Below are 16,496 nucleotides of genomic sequence, written 5' to 3' on the forward strand. Positions count from 1 at the left end.
CCTTCTAGGTGATCTTGCCCCTTCCCCTTGGGCTGATCCCTATATCGGCAGCAGCCGTAGACTTTCTGGCTCTCTGGTTTCCTATTGGGCTGGACCATGCAGAAGAAGGGCAGACTCAGGTCACCTCTTCTACTGCCCCCACCCCCCCCCCCCGTCCCTAGAAGGCAGGGTACCATCCTAACACCTGAGAATGGGAGATGTTCCTGTAGATCTCCCTCAGAGTACAGAGTTCACTGCGCCACCACAGGTTCTCCGCTAATAGGTCACATTTTGAAGTCTCTTTCCCTAGGAGGGTTTACACTAGAACCAGATCTTCTGAGTGGAAATTGTAGCTCTGTTTCTTCCTCTAGATCGATGGTGCATTGGTCCATGAGGGAGGAGGAAGCAGAAGCAGGGAACAGGGTTCGGACCACAGTAGGTATGATGGAGATAGCCCTCCGGGAGAGGACCAGTGAATTGATTCAGCTTTATTCCAGAGTATGGGGAATACATAGGACTGGGGAGCCTGAGAGGAACCCTAATTTGCATTAAGGGGCACAGTCCTATCATAAGGCTGGGTTAGTAACAGTGGGGTCCTAGAGCAAAGTTCCTAGTACAAGTCTTACTTATCATATGTGTAGCTGGAACGGCTCTAGCAGGAACTGTGCAGGGTCTTTCTAAAGATAAATCAGGCATCCAGGCTTAGAGACAGCTTTCAGAAAAGGTAAGTCCTCCAGGCCTGGGGACATTCTCCAGATAAAGGCAGGTAGAGACTAGGAAGTTTCTCTGGGGAGAGAGTCCCCATGTCACTGAGCTTTGGAGAAAGCTGCCAGGCCATGATGGAGACCTCTGACCAGCAAGACCTTCCAACAGAAGTGACCTCTGTAGCCTGGGGCATGTGGGTTTCCTCTTTCCTCCATTGTTCATCTGCTGCTGATGCAGAGATTCTGAAGAAGGACACTAAGACATTGTGAGAAACAAGGAGCCTGGTACCCAGAGTGACTGCATGGAGCTGAGTTCACCTGTTGATGCATGCTAGACAGCGACTCAAGCAAGAGACAAACGTTTTCTCTTCTTTAGCTTCTGACATTGGAGGTTGTTGACTATGAGACTTAGCCCGTCTGCACCAATACCAGACTGACTACAATCAGTTTTTGGATATAACAATTTCTATTATCTTTGGGATTGAACCCAGGGTTCTACCATTGAGTAGATTGACAGCTACCCTGCCTAGGCTGCCCTGAGACTCATTCAACAGTACAGCCAGGCCTTACACTTAAAGTCTTCCTGCATCAGCTTCCCTAGCAGCTGATTACTGACCCACACCACCAGACCTGGCTCATTTGCAGATGTATTACAGACCTGCACCACTGGGCTTGGCTCATTTGCAGCTGGATTACAGACCTGCACCACAGGGCCTCGTTCATTTTTCTTTTATACCTATTATAGACAAGAACCACCCTCTGCCTAAGATCACAGACTTGGAAAAGTACTCAGAAGAATTGAACTTATTTGACAAGCAAAACAAGGAACAAAACACAGCTGATTAGGTGCTTACAAAATGCTACTCACCCGCCGGGTGACAGTGGGGTCTCGCTCTGCTTTGGAGATAAGATGCCCAAGTAGGGTGTTGGTCCGGAGAAATCGCAAGCGGATGTTTGTTGCTTTAGTAAACTCCCTCAGGGTGTCGGAGAAAGCAAAATTTTTGGCACCTGGACGACCATTTATCAAGGATACAACCACCTTTAAAAAAAAAAACAAAGAAAAAAAGAAAAGAAAGAAAGAAAAAAGGACACATCAGATCAAAGTCCTTTTCTCAAAATGCAATAACAAGACACTAAAAATAATATATGCCCCCAAAGCACCTGGTTCTCTAAGGAGCCCCGGACGTACTGACGTGGTCTAGCAGCTAGTTCTTGGTTCTACATTTAAACCTGATCTCTATGATGACGTTCTCTGATCTGCTGCGTGCCTGTGGAGGGTAAGAGCTATGAATGCCGGCGAGAGACTGGCGTGTCTCTTAAGTACGGGGAAGACAGTCTGTCAAGCTGCATCAAGCAAACGAAGCTGAAATAATCTAAAGCAATGGCTCTCAAACTTCCTAACACCCTCAATAATGCTCCTCAGGTTGTGGTGACCCCCAACCATAAAATTGTTTTCATTGCTACTTCATAACTGTAATTTTCTACTGTTATAAATCATAATGTAAATATCTGATACACAGGATATCTGATATTCAACCCCTGTGAAAGGGTCATTTGACCCCCGCCCCCCAAAGGGGTTGCAGCCCATAGGTTGAGAACCACCGATCTAAACGCTGAAGAAATGTGGACCAGAACAAGGACTCCGGTTTTCATGCCTCAGCTGATGAAGTCCAAGCCTCAGTAGTTTGAAACATAAACTGCTTACCAGATGGAAGATACTGGATAGAGACTCTTAAGTGAAATCTCACACTCCTAACAGAGTTGATTTGAAAGTCTGTTTACATTCCTCACAGCCTCGCCCCTTCCACGGAACTCTTCCCTGACTGTCCCCATCTCTGTCTGTCCCCCTGCACAGCAACAGCCGTGCTGATTTCATAGCAGGGTCAGATGCAACTCCAAGGGGACAACAATTGTTTTCTCCCTCAAAGCTGACATCTACTGTGTCAAATGGGACCAGGTAAAGGGACTCTAGCCAGCTGGAGCGTGGCAAACATGGCTCTGATGGGCTTTGTCCTCTCTCATTCTCTCTGCCTTGCTATAAACCATTAGACTACATTCCTAAAGCTAGCCCCCAAGGTCTAGTCCACTTCCTCCTCCTGAGGCTGACTACCAAAGTCCAGCTATCGACAAAAGCCCCCTTTGGCTCACCTAATTAACGTGTCCAATAAAAATTAAACATCTCATCCTACCATGGATTTCCCGTTTCGTTTAATAAACCGCTATTTTCCTATGGGGCCACTTCTGTCTCCTCTTTATCCGGAGACCGTCTTTGTCCCTACAGGACAAATGCCCATTGTTCCCTTCTCCCTCATCCTCTCTCTCCTGTCTTTTTCTCTTATTCCCTGTCCTTTATCCCTCTGGGGTAAATAAGCCACCTTTTTGCTGAGAACTTGGTTTTAGGGTGTCTTGTACCAACAATGGTCCCTTTACCAGGACTTAGCTTAGCACTGACACCTGCCCCACCTCCTCAGTCCTGGAAATAGTGTGTGAGAAGGTGGGGGATCTCACCAGTTACCAGTGACCCACCCACCACCTTCTGTCACCGGGAGAATTCTGAAGCTGGTGGGCTTTGGATCCCAAACTCTAACTTCCAGGGAAGAATTCAGCCCCCAAAAGAATTTCTAACCCAACTCATTCTGAGTCTTTGGTGTGATTCCTTTTCTAGTTCCTCCAAAGCACTGCTCCCCACCTTGATCTACACTGTCTCCCAGGAAATGCAATGTCATAGCCTCCTGTCCCCTTCCGAGTCCTACCCCTGACTGCCTCCCAAAACCACTTACTTCGCCATTTTCCAGAGGCACGATGCGGGAATACTCCGTGACACAGAGCAGCTGGTCATCCCGGTTGATTGCCATGTTGGCTTCCTGCCCAAACTGTTCTAAACAATCTCTTCGAGAATCTAGGAAGGACACAGTTGAACATTATCAAACCATGCATCTTTTCTCTTAGATCTCTTCCCTTGCCTTGTGTTTCCTTAAGAGGAAGAACAAGAAGTTTTCTGGATTTCTAGATGAAAGTTTAGGATGAAGTTTTTAGTTCATGAAAAAGAAATACCTGGCTCTTTCAGCTCAAGTGCCTTCAGCAACCATGTTTGAAGATATGCTATTAACTCCTCGTGCCTCGAGTAGGAAACTTTACCCTCTAAGGAAATTGGCTGCCACTTTGGTTGATCATGAGGTCCAGAGACACTTACATACTTCATTAGCAAAGATGACGGGTTCTAAATGAGTAACTGGAGCCCAGGATCCATACAGAGCCAACTTTGTTCCTCATTCCTCGTGAAAGAGGAAGAACATGAGTGGCAGCTCACTTGCAGATGCCGCCCACCAGTAGGAGCGAAATTGTTACAAAAGGGGGTGCAACCTCCATGCTGCATGAGGGTCCTAAGAATCAACGCATGCACAACCGAGAAACGCGATATTCTGAGGACTACTTAGGAGTTCCACTGAGACACTAAATCCATAGTCTTAAACTGTTTCAGATAATCAAAGCCCCACATAGCACAGAAGACAAGATTACTTACGAGCAAAATACTGCCATGGTGAGTAGGTGCTTCCAAAGTCAACAGATCTTTCCAAGACCCAAAGATCAGGGCGCGGAGAATTTGCAAATTTGATTAAAACATAGGCCACATGGAAAAGCTGAAAAAGCAAGAGATATGGGGTTTGTCTGGGCTGAGGGTATAGCTCAGTGATAGAGAACTTGCTTAGTATGCAAAGGGCTCTGAGTTCAATCCCCAGGCCCACCAAAAGGAAAAGATTAAAGTTGGTTTGTCCATAGCTTTGACTATTTCTACAGGTCAGTGATTCTCAAGGCTACAAGATACAGATCCAAGCTCTATCTGCCTGGTAGACATCTCTACTCAGCTGTAGCCTTTCAGGCTTCTTATCCTCAAAGCCATGCCGCCTTCCCTTTCAGTACGTGCATTGCCATCATTATCTTGAGTTTCGGCCTCTTTCCCTGTGCCATCTACCCTGGTCTCTTTTTCTTCTTACCACGTTTCTTATTCATTCTCATCATTCTTTGGCCTGTGATCAGAATGACACATAGGAAGAAAAGAAGTGGGGCTCTGGTCTTGCTCACTTCACCTCCAATTCCTAAACACCCAGATGTTTATTCCCCATTCTCCTTCCTCAAAAAAGTCTGCTTTGAAATTTGAACTCTGCAATGATACAGTCAGGCCTCCGAATTGGTGATGCTACATCCTATAGCATGATTAATAGAAATTAATAAAAATTCAGATATTAAGGTTCAGTCAGAAAAACGAAACAGTCACTTGTTTCAATCAACCGAGGATCAAAAACTTTGGGGTAGAGGGTATATCACAATGGCACCATGTACATTTTTCTTGTCTGTAGTATTTGGCAATGTAGTGTGTAACAAGTACTTATATCTTATTAGATTACATAAGAGACTGTGTGTAGGCTCGAGCGCACCATTCCACACAGAGACGGGACAGGGAGGACAGAGGGAAAGAAGTGGAGCCCAACCCCAGGGACACTGAGGGACGGCAGACAGTAGAGCACAGGTTTAAACAACTCTGTATTATCACGTTAATGACCAAAGTCCTTCCCTGTTCCCCAAATCCCTGGCCCCAGCACACCACAAGTTGCATGTTCTACAGTGGCTTTCTGAGAAGGATGCCCCACTGCCATTAGCTAGCCCACTAGAGCCAGAGCAATGAATTTGTCTACTCAGGGAGGGTGGGAAGAAAAGAGGAGTCAGACCCTGTGGGGTTCTCTTTCCTGGGGAAAAAAATACTACAAGAGAAGGTTTGGTGTGTAACTCAATAGTGAAATGCATGCAAGGTCTTGGCTCAATCTCTGGGAACAAAATAACAGTAAAAATAATAATAACAGTAGGGGTTTTAACCTTTTTCCCACATATAAGAGTTTAAGTTGTATGTCTCTCTCTCTCTCTCTCTCTCTCTCTCTCTCTCTCTCTCTGTGTGTGTGTGTGTGTGTTGTGTGTGTGTATGTATTAAAATCTGAGAACTATTGTCTAATATAATATGATTAATATTTCAAATTCTAAATTAGAAGCCCGAATCTATATAATCTCTCTTTTTCTCTCTGCTTTCCAAATTTCTTTATGCTTTAAACAACTATTCTTATGATAGAAGACCTCCAAAATCTTTTATATTGATTCTTCTATTGACACATGCCATCCTAAGAATTACAGTAGAAAAAGATTTTGTTTTGTTTTCCAAGACAGGGTTTCTATGTGTAGCCTTCACTGTCATGTGTAATGAGTCTTTTTCGTCCTCCCAAATAATGACAAAGAGGTCTCTTATTAATCATGAAAGTTCAGCCTATCTTAGACTTGTTCCTAACTAGCTCTTATAACTTAAATTAACCTATTTATATTAACATGGCATTACCTCTCTTTCATCTTGTATCTTCTGTTTCCTCTCATGTCTCTTGGCTTCTCTTGTGCACCTAGATTTCTCCTCCTCTTCCTTTTTCTCACTAAAAGCCCACCTATACCTCCTGCCTAACTATTGGCCATTTAGCTTTTTATTATACCAATCACAGCAAATACATCTTTCTATGGTGTACAAATATCCCACAACAATCCTGGAACTTGCTGGCCTCGAACTCACAGAGATTCTGTCTCTGTCTCCCAAGTGCTGGCATTAAAGGTGTGGGCCACCATTGCCCACAGTTGAGAAATTTTAAACATACTTGTTATTATTTATTGAAAGTAAGAACCCCATTATGTAGGAAGCCCCGAGTGAGTAGTCCTAAGTGAACGTGGGCTGCTGACATGGGCACAGCCTCAGACCCACAGGAAAACAGCAAAGTCTCCTACAACACCTGTCCCCTCCCCACAGCAAAGCCCCCCAACACCTGTCCCCTCCCCACAGCAAAGCCCCCCCAACACCTGTCCCCCACTCACAGCAAAGCCGCCCCAACACCTGTCCCCCACTCACATCCCTCTTGGCGAGGCTCAGAGCAAAATGGCAAAGCCTTGATTTGGGATCCATGTGTAGGTTTAGATAGTGTGTGCAGAAAATGTCCACACAGCCACCACCCTCACCAGGATGCTTAGGGCTTTAAGAGTGTCCCCTGCAGAGATTGCTCCCAACCAGATTAGCTAAGCCTGCCTTCTTGTCCAGCTGTGAAAGGTAAGCCCAACCTCCTTGTTTCTTTGATGTGATAGCCTACCTCCTTGTTCAGCGCATACAACAACCCTGCCTCTCTATTCAGCTCTACATTATAAACACGCTGAGATGCCAGGGTGTTGAAATTTCTTCATCTGAAAGCCGGGTCCACCAAAGCCCCAGCTTTTCTGTGCCTCTCCTTCACACACACACACACACACACACACACACACACACACACACACACATCTGTCAGGTCTGTCCTCAGAGCAGTGCTGAATGCAGCACCATTATATCCTAAGATAAATGCTACATGGCTCTGAAAATCTGTTTTTTCAAATAAGAATATTGGCAACACTTTGTTTCTGCAAATCCCATTAGCGGTCAGATTGAGTGGAAGAGGAATGGGGTTTCCTATCTGCTTCTACGTTCTCTCCATAGCAACGTGTCTGGCTTTGAATGAAGTATTTGAAAAAGATCTTAGCCCAGTCGGATCTTTAATGGTAAAATGAGGGCCTCTGGGTTTGTGGACTCCTGAAGGGACTAGGGGACCCCACAGGCTCACAGAGTAGAGTTTGCCCTTGCTGTCAGAAGCCCCTTCGCTGACACAGCCCTGACAAAGCCCCAAATCCCAGTCAGCTCTGTGCTTCTCAGTTTGGGAAACAATACTAACCAGGGCTGTGAGCTCAACCTGGGACAAAAGGCTAACAGAGGTGCCTGTTTAGCATAACAAAGCAGACCTAGCCACAGATCCTCCCAGCACCCCTGTTACAGGGAATGGCTGGCATACCTCACCCCCTCCCCTAAACTTCTCCAATCCACCTCTTCTCTCAGCTGTCCCTCCCTATATAATCCGGCCGTTTTGTCTACCTGGCCCCTTTTGTCTACCTTCACTCTCCTGGATCTCCTTTCATCCCCTCTCCTCACGTGGCTCAGGGCCATGTTCACTCTGGACCCTCCCAGATGTCCCTGCCTCTGGCTATGCCCTCCCTTTTATCTACAAAAAACCTCTCCTCCACCATACCTAGGAGTAGTCATATCTCTATCAATCATCTATCAATCATCTATCTATCATCTATCTATCTATCTATCTATCTATCTATCATCTATCTATCATCTATTATCTATCTATCTATAATCTATCTATCTTTCATCTATTTATCTATCATCTATCTATAATCTATCTATCTATCATCTATGTATTTATTTAAGTCAATACACCGTACTGTCCACCAATGTGTGGAAAAACTTCCTCCTTGAAACAGAAGCACTAGGAATTACAAAGTGGTCTGAATACCATAAGGCAATACCTAAAGGCAGAAATGAGGGGTTTCCAAAAAACACGGACCATGACTGCACAATGAAGCTATCTATGGGAAATTCGAAAACTCCGATTTGGAAAACTATAACAAATATAGATCCCTTCCAACTGCTTATACACCTGTTTCAGCCCTGTCCAAGTAAAACCACATTAGGTAAGAAAATAGGATGGACAAGAAATGAAGCATCTTGAACGCAACAGTCTTTCTCAGTACGCTATACCGCCACCAGACTCTCAGTCATGGCTCCTGCAAAAGGTTCACTAGATTAGAATTCCTGGCCACCGACCCTGAGCTCAGCTTAGCTGCTTCAAGGTGTTATGGTATTCTTCTGTAGCACTGCAGTTACTGAAAATTCCCAGCGAGAGTTGGGAAGGCACTCGGGTTATAGGAAGCCATGGGTTCGAGCACCAGTGCCACATAAACCAGAGAGCAGGAGGTCCAGACGTTCAGGTCATCCCTAGCTATGTTCCAAGTTTGCAGCCAGGCTGGGCTGCAAACACTACAAAGGGAAGGGGAAGGGGAGAAAGACTGAATCAGTTAGCAGATGGGGTCCTTGGCCTCTGTGAACCTACTACCTTGGCCCAGTTTAATGAACATGCTGAGCCTATCCACCGCCGTTTAGCACCAAGCAAACAGGACGTTCCTCTCTAAAAAGTGCGCTCCCCAGTTTTTGTCTTGGAACCTGTTTCTGAGGTTCCCTGACACACGTGTGCACGTGCTCTCGTGGTGGCACGTGCTCTCACGGTGGCACGTGCTCTCGCTGTGGGAAGGCTGCCTTCACTTCTCATAGTTCCGCCGGCTCGGTGATGGCTCTGCCACCCCACTGTGGAGACCTGCTGTCCGTTCTTGCAGTGTTCCAGGTCAGCAGCACATCTCCTCTGACTTTCCTACTTTCAAATCTGTGGTGCAGTAACCAGTGAGTGGTCTCTGGGTGCTCGCAGCCCGGCTCAGGCATGGTAAGCCCGCAGGCAGGGCCAATGGAAAGCATAGCACAGCTTCTGGCTGGCCGTTTCTGTTAACTTATCTCACTCCTGCATTTGGTCTCCCACCTGTGAAGACACTTCAAAGCATACCCGAGTAAGTCTTGAGGTACACTCATATAAACTAGAGTGTCCCAAGAAAGCAGCAGGGAGAGGAGCAGGGGAGTCAAAAACAAAAGGCAAGTAAGTATTTGGGGGGCAAAATAAGGGGTGGGAGGGAAATAGATTTAAAAAAAACTGTGGATTTGTAATCTCCTCTCAAATACTTTTGTAACAGGATAAAGCTGGCTTGGCTCTGTCTGCTTAGGAGACACACGGAGAGTCTTTTAAATAATGTTCTGATAATGCAGATGAGACATTAAAAAGGACTTTTGACTTCAAAAGACATCAAGGTGAGCAGGTGCAATAGGACACAAGTCTCCCTGTGTCTCTTTGAAGCCACTGATTACAACTTCCTACAGCCAGCCACATCTTTATTTCAGGGTCTTCCTGAACTGAATATTTGCTATGAGTGAATAGAATAAATAGAATTTTCTATGAATAGAATAATACATGATGTATGAATGAATGCATGCATTAACTAATTTTTTAAAAAAGCTGTGTCACTGCTCCTGGGTTCAGGGGGTAGATATTAGCAGGCAAGCAGGTACAGAGGAAACCTCAAAAAGGTTGTACTTGGGTATTCTACTTTAATGAGTGAATATATTGATTCACAAAAGAAACATTTTAATAATGACTCTTCCTAATTCTTTACTTTGAATAGTCTGTAAACCTACAGAAAAATTTCAGAAAGGAAATGTGCAATGGTTAAGGGCTGTCCATCCAGAGTTTTAATTCTTTTAAAGTGACAGACACCATGATACTTGCTCCTAAATACTTCAGGGTGTATGTCCCTGAAATACAGACATTTCTATAATCTTAGCATTTTCAGGACTGTTCTAATTTTCTTTCTGCTGCATTGATAAAACATTCCAAGCAAATTTGGCTTACACTTCCAGGTCACAGTCCATCACTGAGGGAAGTGGAGACAAGAAGTCAAGCCAGAGCTTGAAGCTGAAACCTCATGGAGGAACGCTGTTTGCTGGTTACTCACTCCCAGGCTCCTGCCTTGCTAGCTTTCTTATATAGCCAAGGACCACCTTGCCTAGAGAATGGTGCTGTGTGGGGCTGGGACCCAATATCAATCAACAAGACAGCCGATCCCCTGCAGACACGCTAGGCCAATCTCACCTAGCTTTTTCTCAGCTAACTTGGTTGTTCCAGGTTTACAATTAAAGATAACTAGGACAATGAGAAAGGAATGTGTAATTGAAACATCTATTTAACATGTTCCTGTTCTAATTCCCCTGGTCCTTCTAATAATGCCTACTGTTATTGGAGAGCATTTTAGCTCCAACCAACATTTGCAAATAGATTTGGTAGTGATTATGAATTTGTTGAAAGCACATAAAACCCAGTTTAGTGGTTTGAATGAGAAATGTCCCCATAGACTCGTGGGTTAAACACTTGGTTTCCTGTTGGTGGCGCTGTTTGTCAAAATTGTAGAACCTTTATGGGGCAGGCTTACTGAAGAAAGTACATTATTAGAGGTGGGCTTTGAGAGTTTACAAACTTCCAATAGGCTTTCAGTTTTCTGTGTGTGATCAGAGCTGTGATCCCTCAGCTTCTTCCTTGGCCTCTTGCATTGGACTCTCCCTCTGGAATCAGAACCGAAATAAGCTCTTCCTTAAGTTGCTTTTGGTCATGGTGTTTGATCACAGCAACCAAACATCCACACTTTCTGAGCCCATCCTATAGCAAGTCTTGTGTTTTATCCTCTCCTCTGACTACACTCAACTATCAGGGAGTGTTTGTGTCTGGGGTCTGACTCCCCTTAGAAAATCCCATTTTTTTTTTCATGCATGCTTTCTGTTTTGCTAATTTACAAGGAAATTGCTACAACATTTGACCCACTCACTGAACTGAGCAGTCAGAGAATGTACCTGACAACCCATGACAAAGGGAAGTTGCATAGTCATGTTTACCCAAGGCAAAGAGAACTAACTGGACTTTAATTACTACCAATAAATTCTCAAAATCCTCCTCTAATTGGTTGACTAACTTTATTCTTTATTGGATAGCAACACATTTAATAAGTAATAGAGTACAAAATGATGCCATAATAAATATGTATGCAGTGTGAATTCAGTGGGACTTGCAGCAGTAGTAACAGTGGTACTAGCAGAAGTATATATGTAGTGCTGGGGTTAAAGGCTGAACTTTACACTAGCACTCTACCACTAAGACACACACACACACACACCGCCTACAATGTGGAACTAAGCTAATTCATATCACCCAAAATACCAGTCATTTGTTCTTCCTGTCCAACTGAGACAATATATTCTTTGATCAACATCTCCTGCTTCCCTGCTTTCCAGCTCTGGTCTTATAAGGGTTAAGGAGTCACGGTAAATAGCTGTGCCTACATCAGAGCACCTCACTAGATAAAGGAGATGAAGGCTCCAGGGACAGGTCAAATACTTCAAACCGTTTAGACAGCTGTGTATTTCTAAAAGGCACAATGACAGCCATGAGTGCTAGCTCAGTAACTTCAGTTTTATTAGCATGTTTATTTTGAGAATCAGCTGTCACGTGAAGTATGACTTCAAACCAAATATTTTCAGAATGCCCTTTGACCTTTACTGTCTTTACTTCCTGAAAACTAAAGCCACTAGAGTGTGGAGACTCGTTAGTTGGTTTGTTTTGGGGTTTAGGTCCTCATGTAGTCCAGGTTGGCCTTGAACTCCTAATCCTCTTGCCTCTGCCTCCCAAGGACTAGACTACAGATGCATCCCACAAGATGTCCCACTGCTTGTCCCCATGACACCCGATCTCTGGGGTTAGGAGCCTGTCCTCCAGGTCTGTGGATGCCACACCGGGTCCTTCAGCACCTGCCCAGAGTCTGGCTAGAGCCAGGCCACATTTCAGGCATTTTCTTTCCTCTGACTTCTGGGAATCTAAATGTCCTTCCTGCCACCTGAATGTTTCTGTGAACAGAGGGGAATCCCACTTTACATGCTTCGGGGCCAGTTTCCCCAGCTCCCCTACAGGGAAGGCAGATGGGCCCAGCCTGGGGCTCAGTGCACTGATGTCTCCTTCCAAGACTTTGCATCTAGAGCAAGAAACACAAAAAGGCAAAGGTTCTTTCCAAAAGCAGGGCAGATAGTAGTGCTGTGTGGCTTCTTGGGACAATGGCTGATCCCAGCAGGGGCCTACTGAGTCCAGTATCCAGACCCAGGGCTAAGCAAGTGATCAGGACAAGGGGCAGCGAGCAGCATCCAGCCTCAGCAGTGACCTTGAAGATGGACTCCAGGTTTTCTGCTGCCATGGTTCTGACTGTTCAGCCCCCTGGGTCCTGACTCTGACTGTCTTTGTTTCCCAACCCCCACTCAGCATCCATCTCTGCTTCTTCCACTGTGAAGGCCGCCTTTTCTCTGTTGCTGGTATCAGCATTAACTATACACACACAAACATTACGTGTGTACTCACTCGCACGCAGTCAGGCGAGCACAAACACCCACTCCTCCCACACACACATACATACATGCACACACACATGCACGCACACATACGCACACACACATGCACACATGCACACGCATGTACAACATGCACACACCCACTCCCCCACATACATACACACACATGCACACACGCGCACACACACACACCTTCCCTTACACAAATTTGACTACAGAGCGCCTGCACACCCATCCTGCTTTCCTCTGGATCATGGGAGGGAGAAACTGCCTGTCAAAAGCTCATTCCACACTTTAAATCTCATTCTTCAGCCTTCTGTGGATCCATACCATTAACTTTTAAAAGTGTCTGTCATTTCACAAAAGAGGAAAAACTGTCTCCTTCCGCCACACCCCTTCTTTTCCACCCTCCACACCTCTCCCATCCCAGGCACGTAGCTCCAAATGGCCGTGAACTAGCTCATCTGCTTCCCTCCTCCAACTCTCCAAGATCCTTTATCCCATCCTCCACTCCACTTCCATCGTACACCACTGACGACTGTGTCCTCCTCCAGCCAACTTCTCACATAAACTTTGCAGTCATACGCTCAGGAGGCTGCCTGATTTCCCACTTGGAGGAACCTCACTTCCCCTCAACTCAAAATGGCCCCAACGGAAGCCTCACCACAGCCCCCAAGATGCTTGCAGACCCTCCTACTAAACCTTCAGGTCTTGGCTCTGCCATTGCTCTCTGATTGGATGTCTGCGTCTCGTGCTTCAAAAGTGCTATGCAAAACAAACAAACAAACAAACATAACAAAAACAATTAAATAAATGTTTCCCTTGAGGAGCATGGTGTGTCCTGGGTTATCCTGCAGGCATATTTGGGTCAGGACACCGTCTACATTTTACTTGGACAAGAGCAGTGCTGGGAGGCAGCCAGAATTTAAGGAATGTGCTGGAATATGCTTATTTGGCATAATATAAGTCATTTCTACTGTAAGAAGGGCATGCAGGGAACTATTGGACAGCAGAACTTGCCTATGTCTCAGATATTCCCACCTGACTGTCCTGGATGTTGTGACGACCCCAGCAGGCATTCTCCCTGACAGGACAGTGTGTGGGAAGTGGCTGGGAAGCTGTGGGGTAGGAAGGGTTGTAGCAAAAGGGGAGGCAGGAAGATGGCTTGGCATGAACTCCATATGCTCATACCTGACAGATTTCAGAAGTGGGTCTACGCCCTGCTGAGCCTTGGTTAGAAGTTGAGTTCCGTTGCTGGAATCCATCTGCGAGGTGTTATATTTGGGCATGAGGGTGGACCAGAGAGGAGACATAAGGTATAGAGGAACCAAGGAGGTGGGCAGGGTGTTCAGACAGACCCACCAGATAGGATGTGGGAAAAATGAGCAATTGGAGCCAGAGAGGGGCGCACCAAAGGGGGACATAAAGTAGAAAAGAGCCAAGGAGGTGGGCAGAATGGCCAGACAGACCCACCACGTAGAGTGTAGGATCAATGGGGAACTGGAGCCAGTGGTCCGAGAAGAATTGGCTCCAGGCATCCTGGTGGCTATGGGAGCCACTTTTAATCTTGCTGCACACTGGCTGAGAAGGGGACTTTGGGGAGAAGCCTGGTCCGTGCCAGCAAGTAGCACAGAGCAAACTCAATCCAGACTCACCACCCACGGGATGAGGTCTGCATCTGGAGAAGAGTAAGCATTCCTGAGCAGCTAAGGGTTCTACAAAAGAGAGACAGGCTATTTTGGGTTGAACCCCCAAATCCCGTTTCTCAGGCCTCCACACTAGGACTTGCTCCACTCACTTTTCTTGAGCCGAACCTAGCCCCCCGCCTTTCCTCTCATTTTTCTGCCTTCATCCCCTAAGCATCTTCCTAATTCCGGGTGCTATCTTTGCTTCCTATGCCCCAAATATTACATAAGAAGGAAGGATTTTTTCTCTTGATTCTCAGGGTTGGTTTATTCCATTCGCCTGGCAAACATGATATATAAAAGCTTCCACAGATGGAGCAGATGCCCCTGTGCTTTTGAGGCTTAGGGGAAATTCTTATTTAGTAGGTATTTTCTTAGAAAAATATCATGCTGATTCTAAGTATGTCACAGGACTCTGCATGCAACACTTGGGCCTGATATGTTTACAGCATGCGTACAGACAGCACTTGGACCTGATAGGTTTGTTTATACCATGTACGCAACCCTTGGACCTGATATGTTTACGCCATGTATACGACACTTAGACTTGATATGTTGGTTTATACCATACATACAATACTTAACCTGATATGTTTGTTTATACCATACATAAAACACTTGGACGTGATATGTTGGTTTATACCATACATAAAACACTTGGACGTGATATGTTGGTTTATACCATACATAAAACACTTGGACGTGATATGTTGGTTTATACCATACATAAAACACTTGGACGTGATATGTTGGTTTATACCATACATGAAACACTTGGACCTGATATGTTGGTTTATACCATACATACAGTACTTAACCTGATATGTTTGTTTATACCATACATACAATACCTGGACCTGATATGTTGGTTTATACCATACATACAATACTTAACTTGATATGTTTGTTTATACCATACATACAATACCTGGACCTTATATGTTTCTACCATGACAATATTATGTCTGATAGTAGAACATGAGAATGTGGAAATTCAATCTTACTAATGATTATATAAATACCAACCCTGGAACCATCAAAACAAGAAAATATGGATCAACATGGACGAGTTTCATAACCTAAGGTGTGTGCTCACACAACATCAAACTAGATGCAAGAGCAGATTCGCGTACATAAAAAGTGATACATTGGACAATCCATGTTTTGTGGTCAGTGTGTCATACAGAGTTGTCATTTGTAGTGGAGCTCTAGGCGTCTGCTGAGAACGCACTCTCTTCCCTGTCTGGGTATGAATACATTCAGAAACAAAGGAGCTGGGCAGATGGGGAAAGGTTTCCATAACTTCTGATGAGGCTGACATCAGAGAATGGGAGCTGTGGCCGCTACTGGCAGAGTCCCCAGAGAGCCTGTGGTTGGGGCCCAGTGTGGCTGTGACAGCCCAGTGTGGCTGTGACCAGGCGTGCGCACTACAGACAGCTGTGAATTCTGTAGGCAAATCCTCAGCTTCTTAGACACTAGCCTTCACCTGGTTATCAGCACAGAGAGATATCCTGCTGCTGCTGGGATCATTTTAGAGCAAAAGAAAATACCTTAGAAACAGTGCTAAGGCTAACAAGGTCTCAGCATCAAAAGATATTTTTGTTCTAAGGGGAGGAAAGTGACATCAACTTAAAAAGAGAGCTGGGCTCGGGTTGCTCAGTGGATAAGGGAGCCGACCGCTAAGCCTGACAAACCTTAGTTTGATCCCTGGAACCTATGCAGTATAGAAAGAGAAGTGACTCACACATTGTATCTTCTGACCTCTACACATGCACTGTGGTACGTGTATACCCACGGGGACACACACACGTGTACACACGCTCACCAGTGGTTCTAACTTTCCTAAGCTATGATCCTTTAATACAGTCCCTCATGTTGTGAACCCCCAACTATAAAATTATTTCATTCTACTTCACAGCTGGAATTTTGCTACTGTTATGAACTGGAATGTAAATATCTGATATATCAAAGGGGTCTCAAGCCACAGGTTGACAACCATTGCTAAACAAACAAGGAAACTACATTTTACAAAAGGAAAAAAAGAAAGCTAAATAAGTGTAGCCTCTTCATCCCTTGCAGACTGTAAAGGAAAACAACCTGGCACATTCCCCAAGCCGACTTCCGTGCTTGCTCATTCCACGCAATGCTGGCTTCTCTGTGACAATCCACTTAGACAGAAGCAAGCTAAAAACAAGCTCCAGC

The 16,496-nt window shown here is 45.2% G+C and overlaps 1 protein-coding gene across 1 annotated transcript in view; it reads right to left on the minus strand.

The window, feature by feature from the left end:
- The window catches only part of Lama3 (laminin subunit alpha 3), a 214,227-nt gene that overhangs the window by 160,300 nt on the left and 37,431 nt on the right, over positions 1-16,496 (minus strand). Inside the window, exons 3-5 of the mRNA XM_057789086.1 lie at positions 4,207-4,324; positions 3,464-3,582; positions 1,552-1,722 (exon numbers count right to left, since the gene is read on the minus strand). Of these exons, the coding sequence (XP_057645069.1) occupies positions 1,552-1,722; positions 3,464-3,582; positions 4,207-4,324 (408 nt within the window). The remainder of the gene's footprint in view (positions 1-1,551; positions 1,723-3,463; positions 3,583-4,206; positions 4,325-16,496) is intronic.

Source organism: Chionomys nivalis, chromosome 14 (genome assembly GCF_950005125.1).
Source record: "Chionomys nivalis chromosome 14, mChiNiv1.1, whole genome shotgun sequence".
Lineage (NCBI taxonomy): Eukaryota > Metazoa > Chordata > Mammalia > Rodentia > Cricetidae > Chionomys > Chionomys nivalis.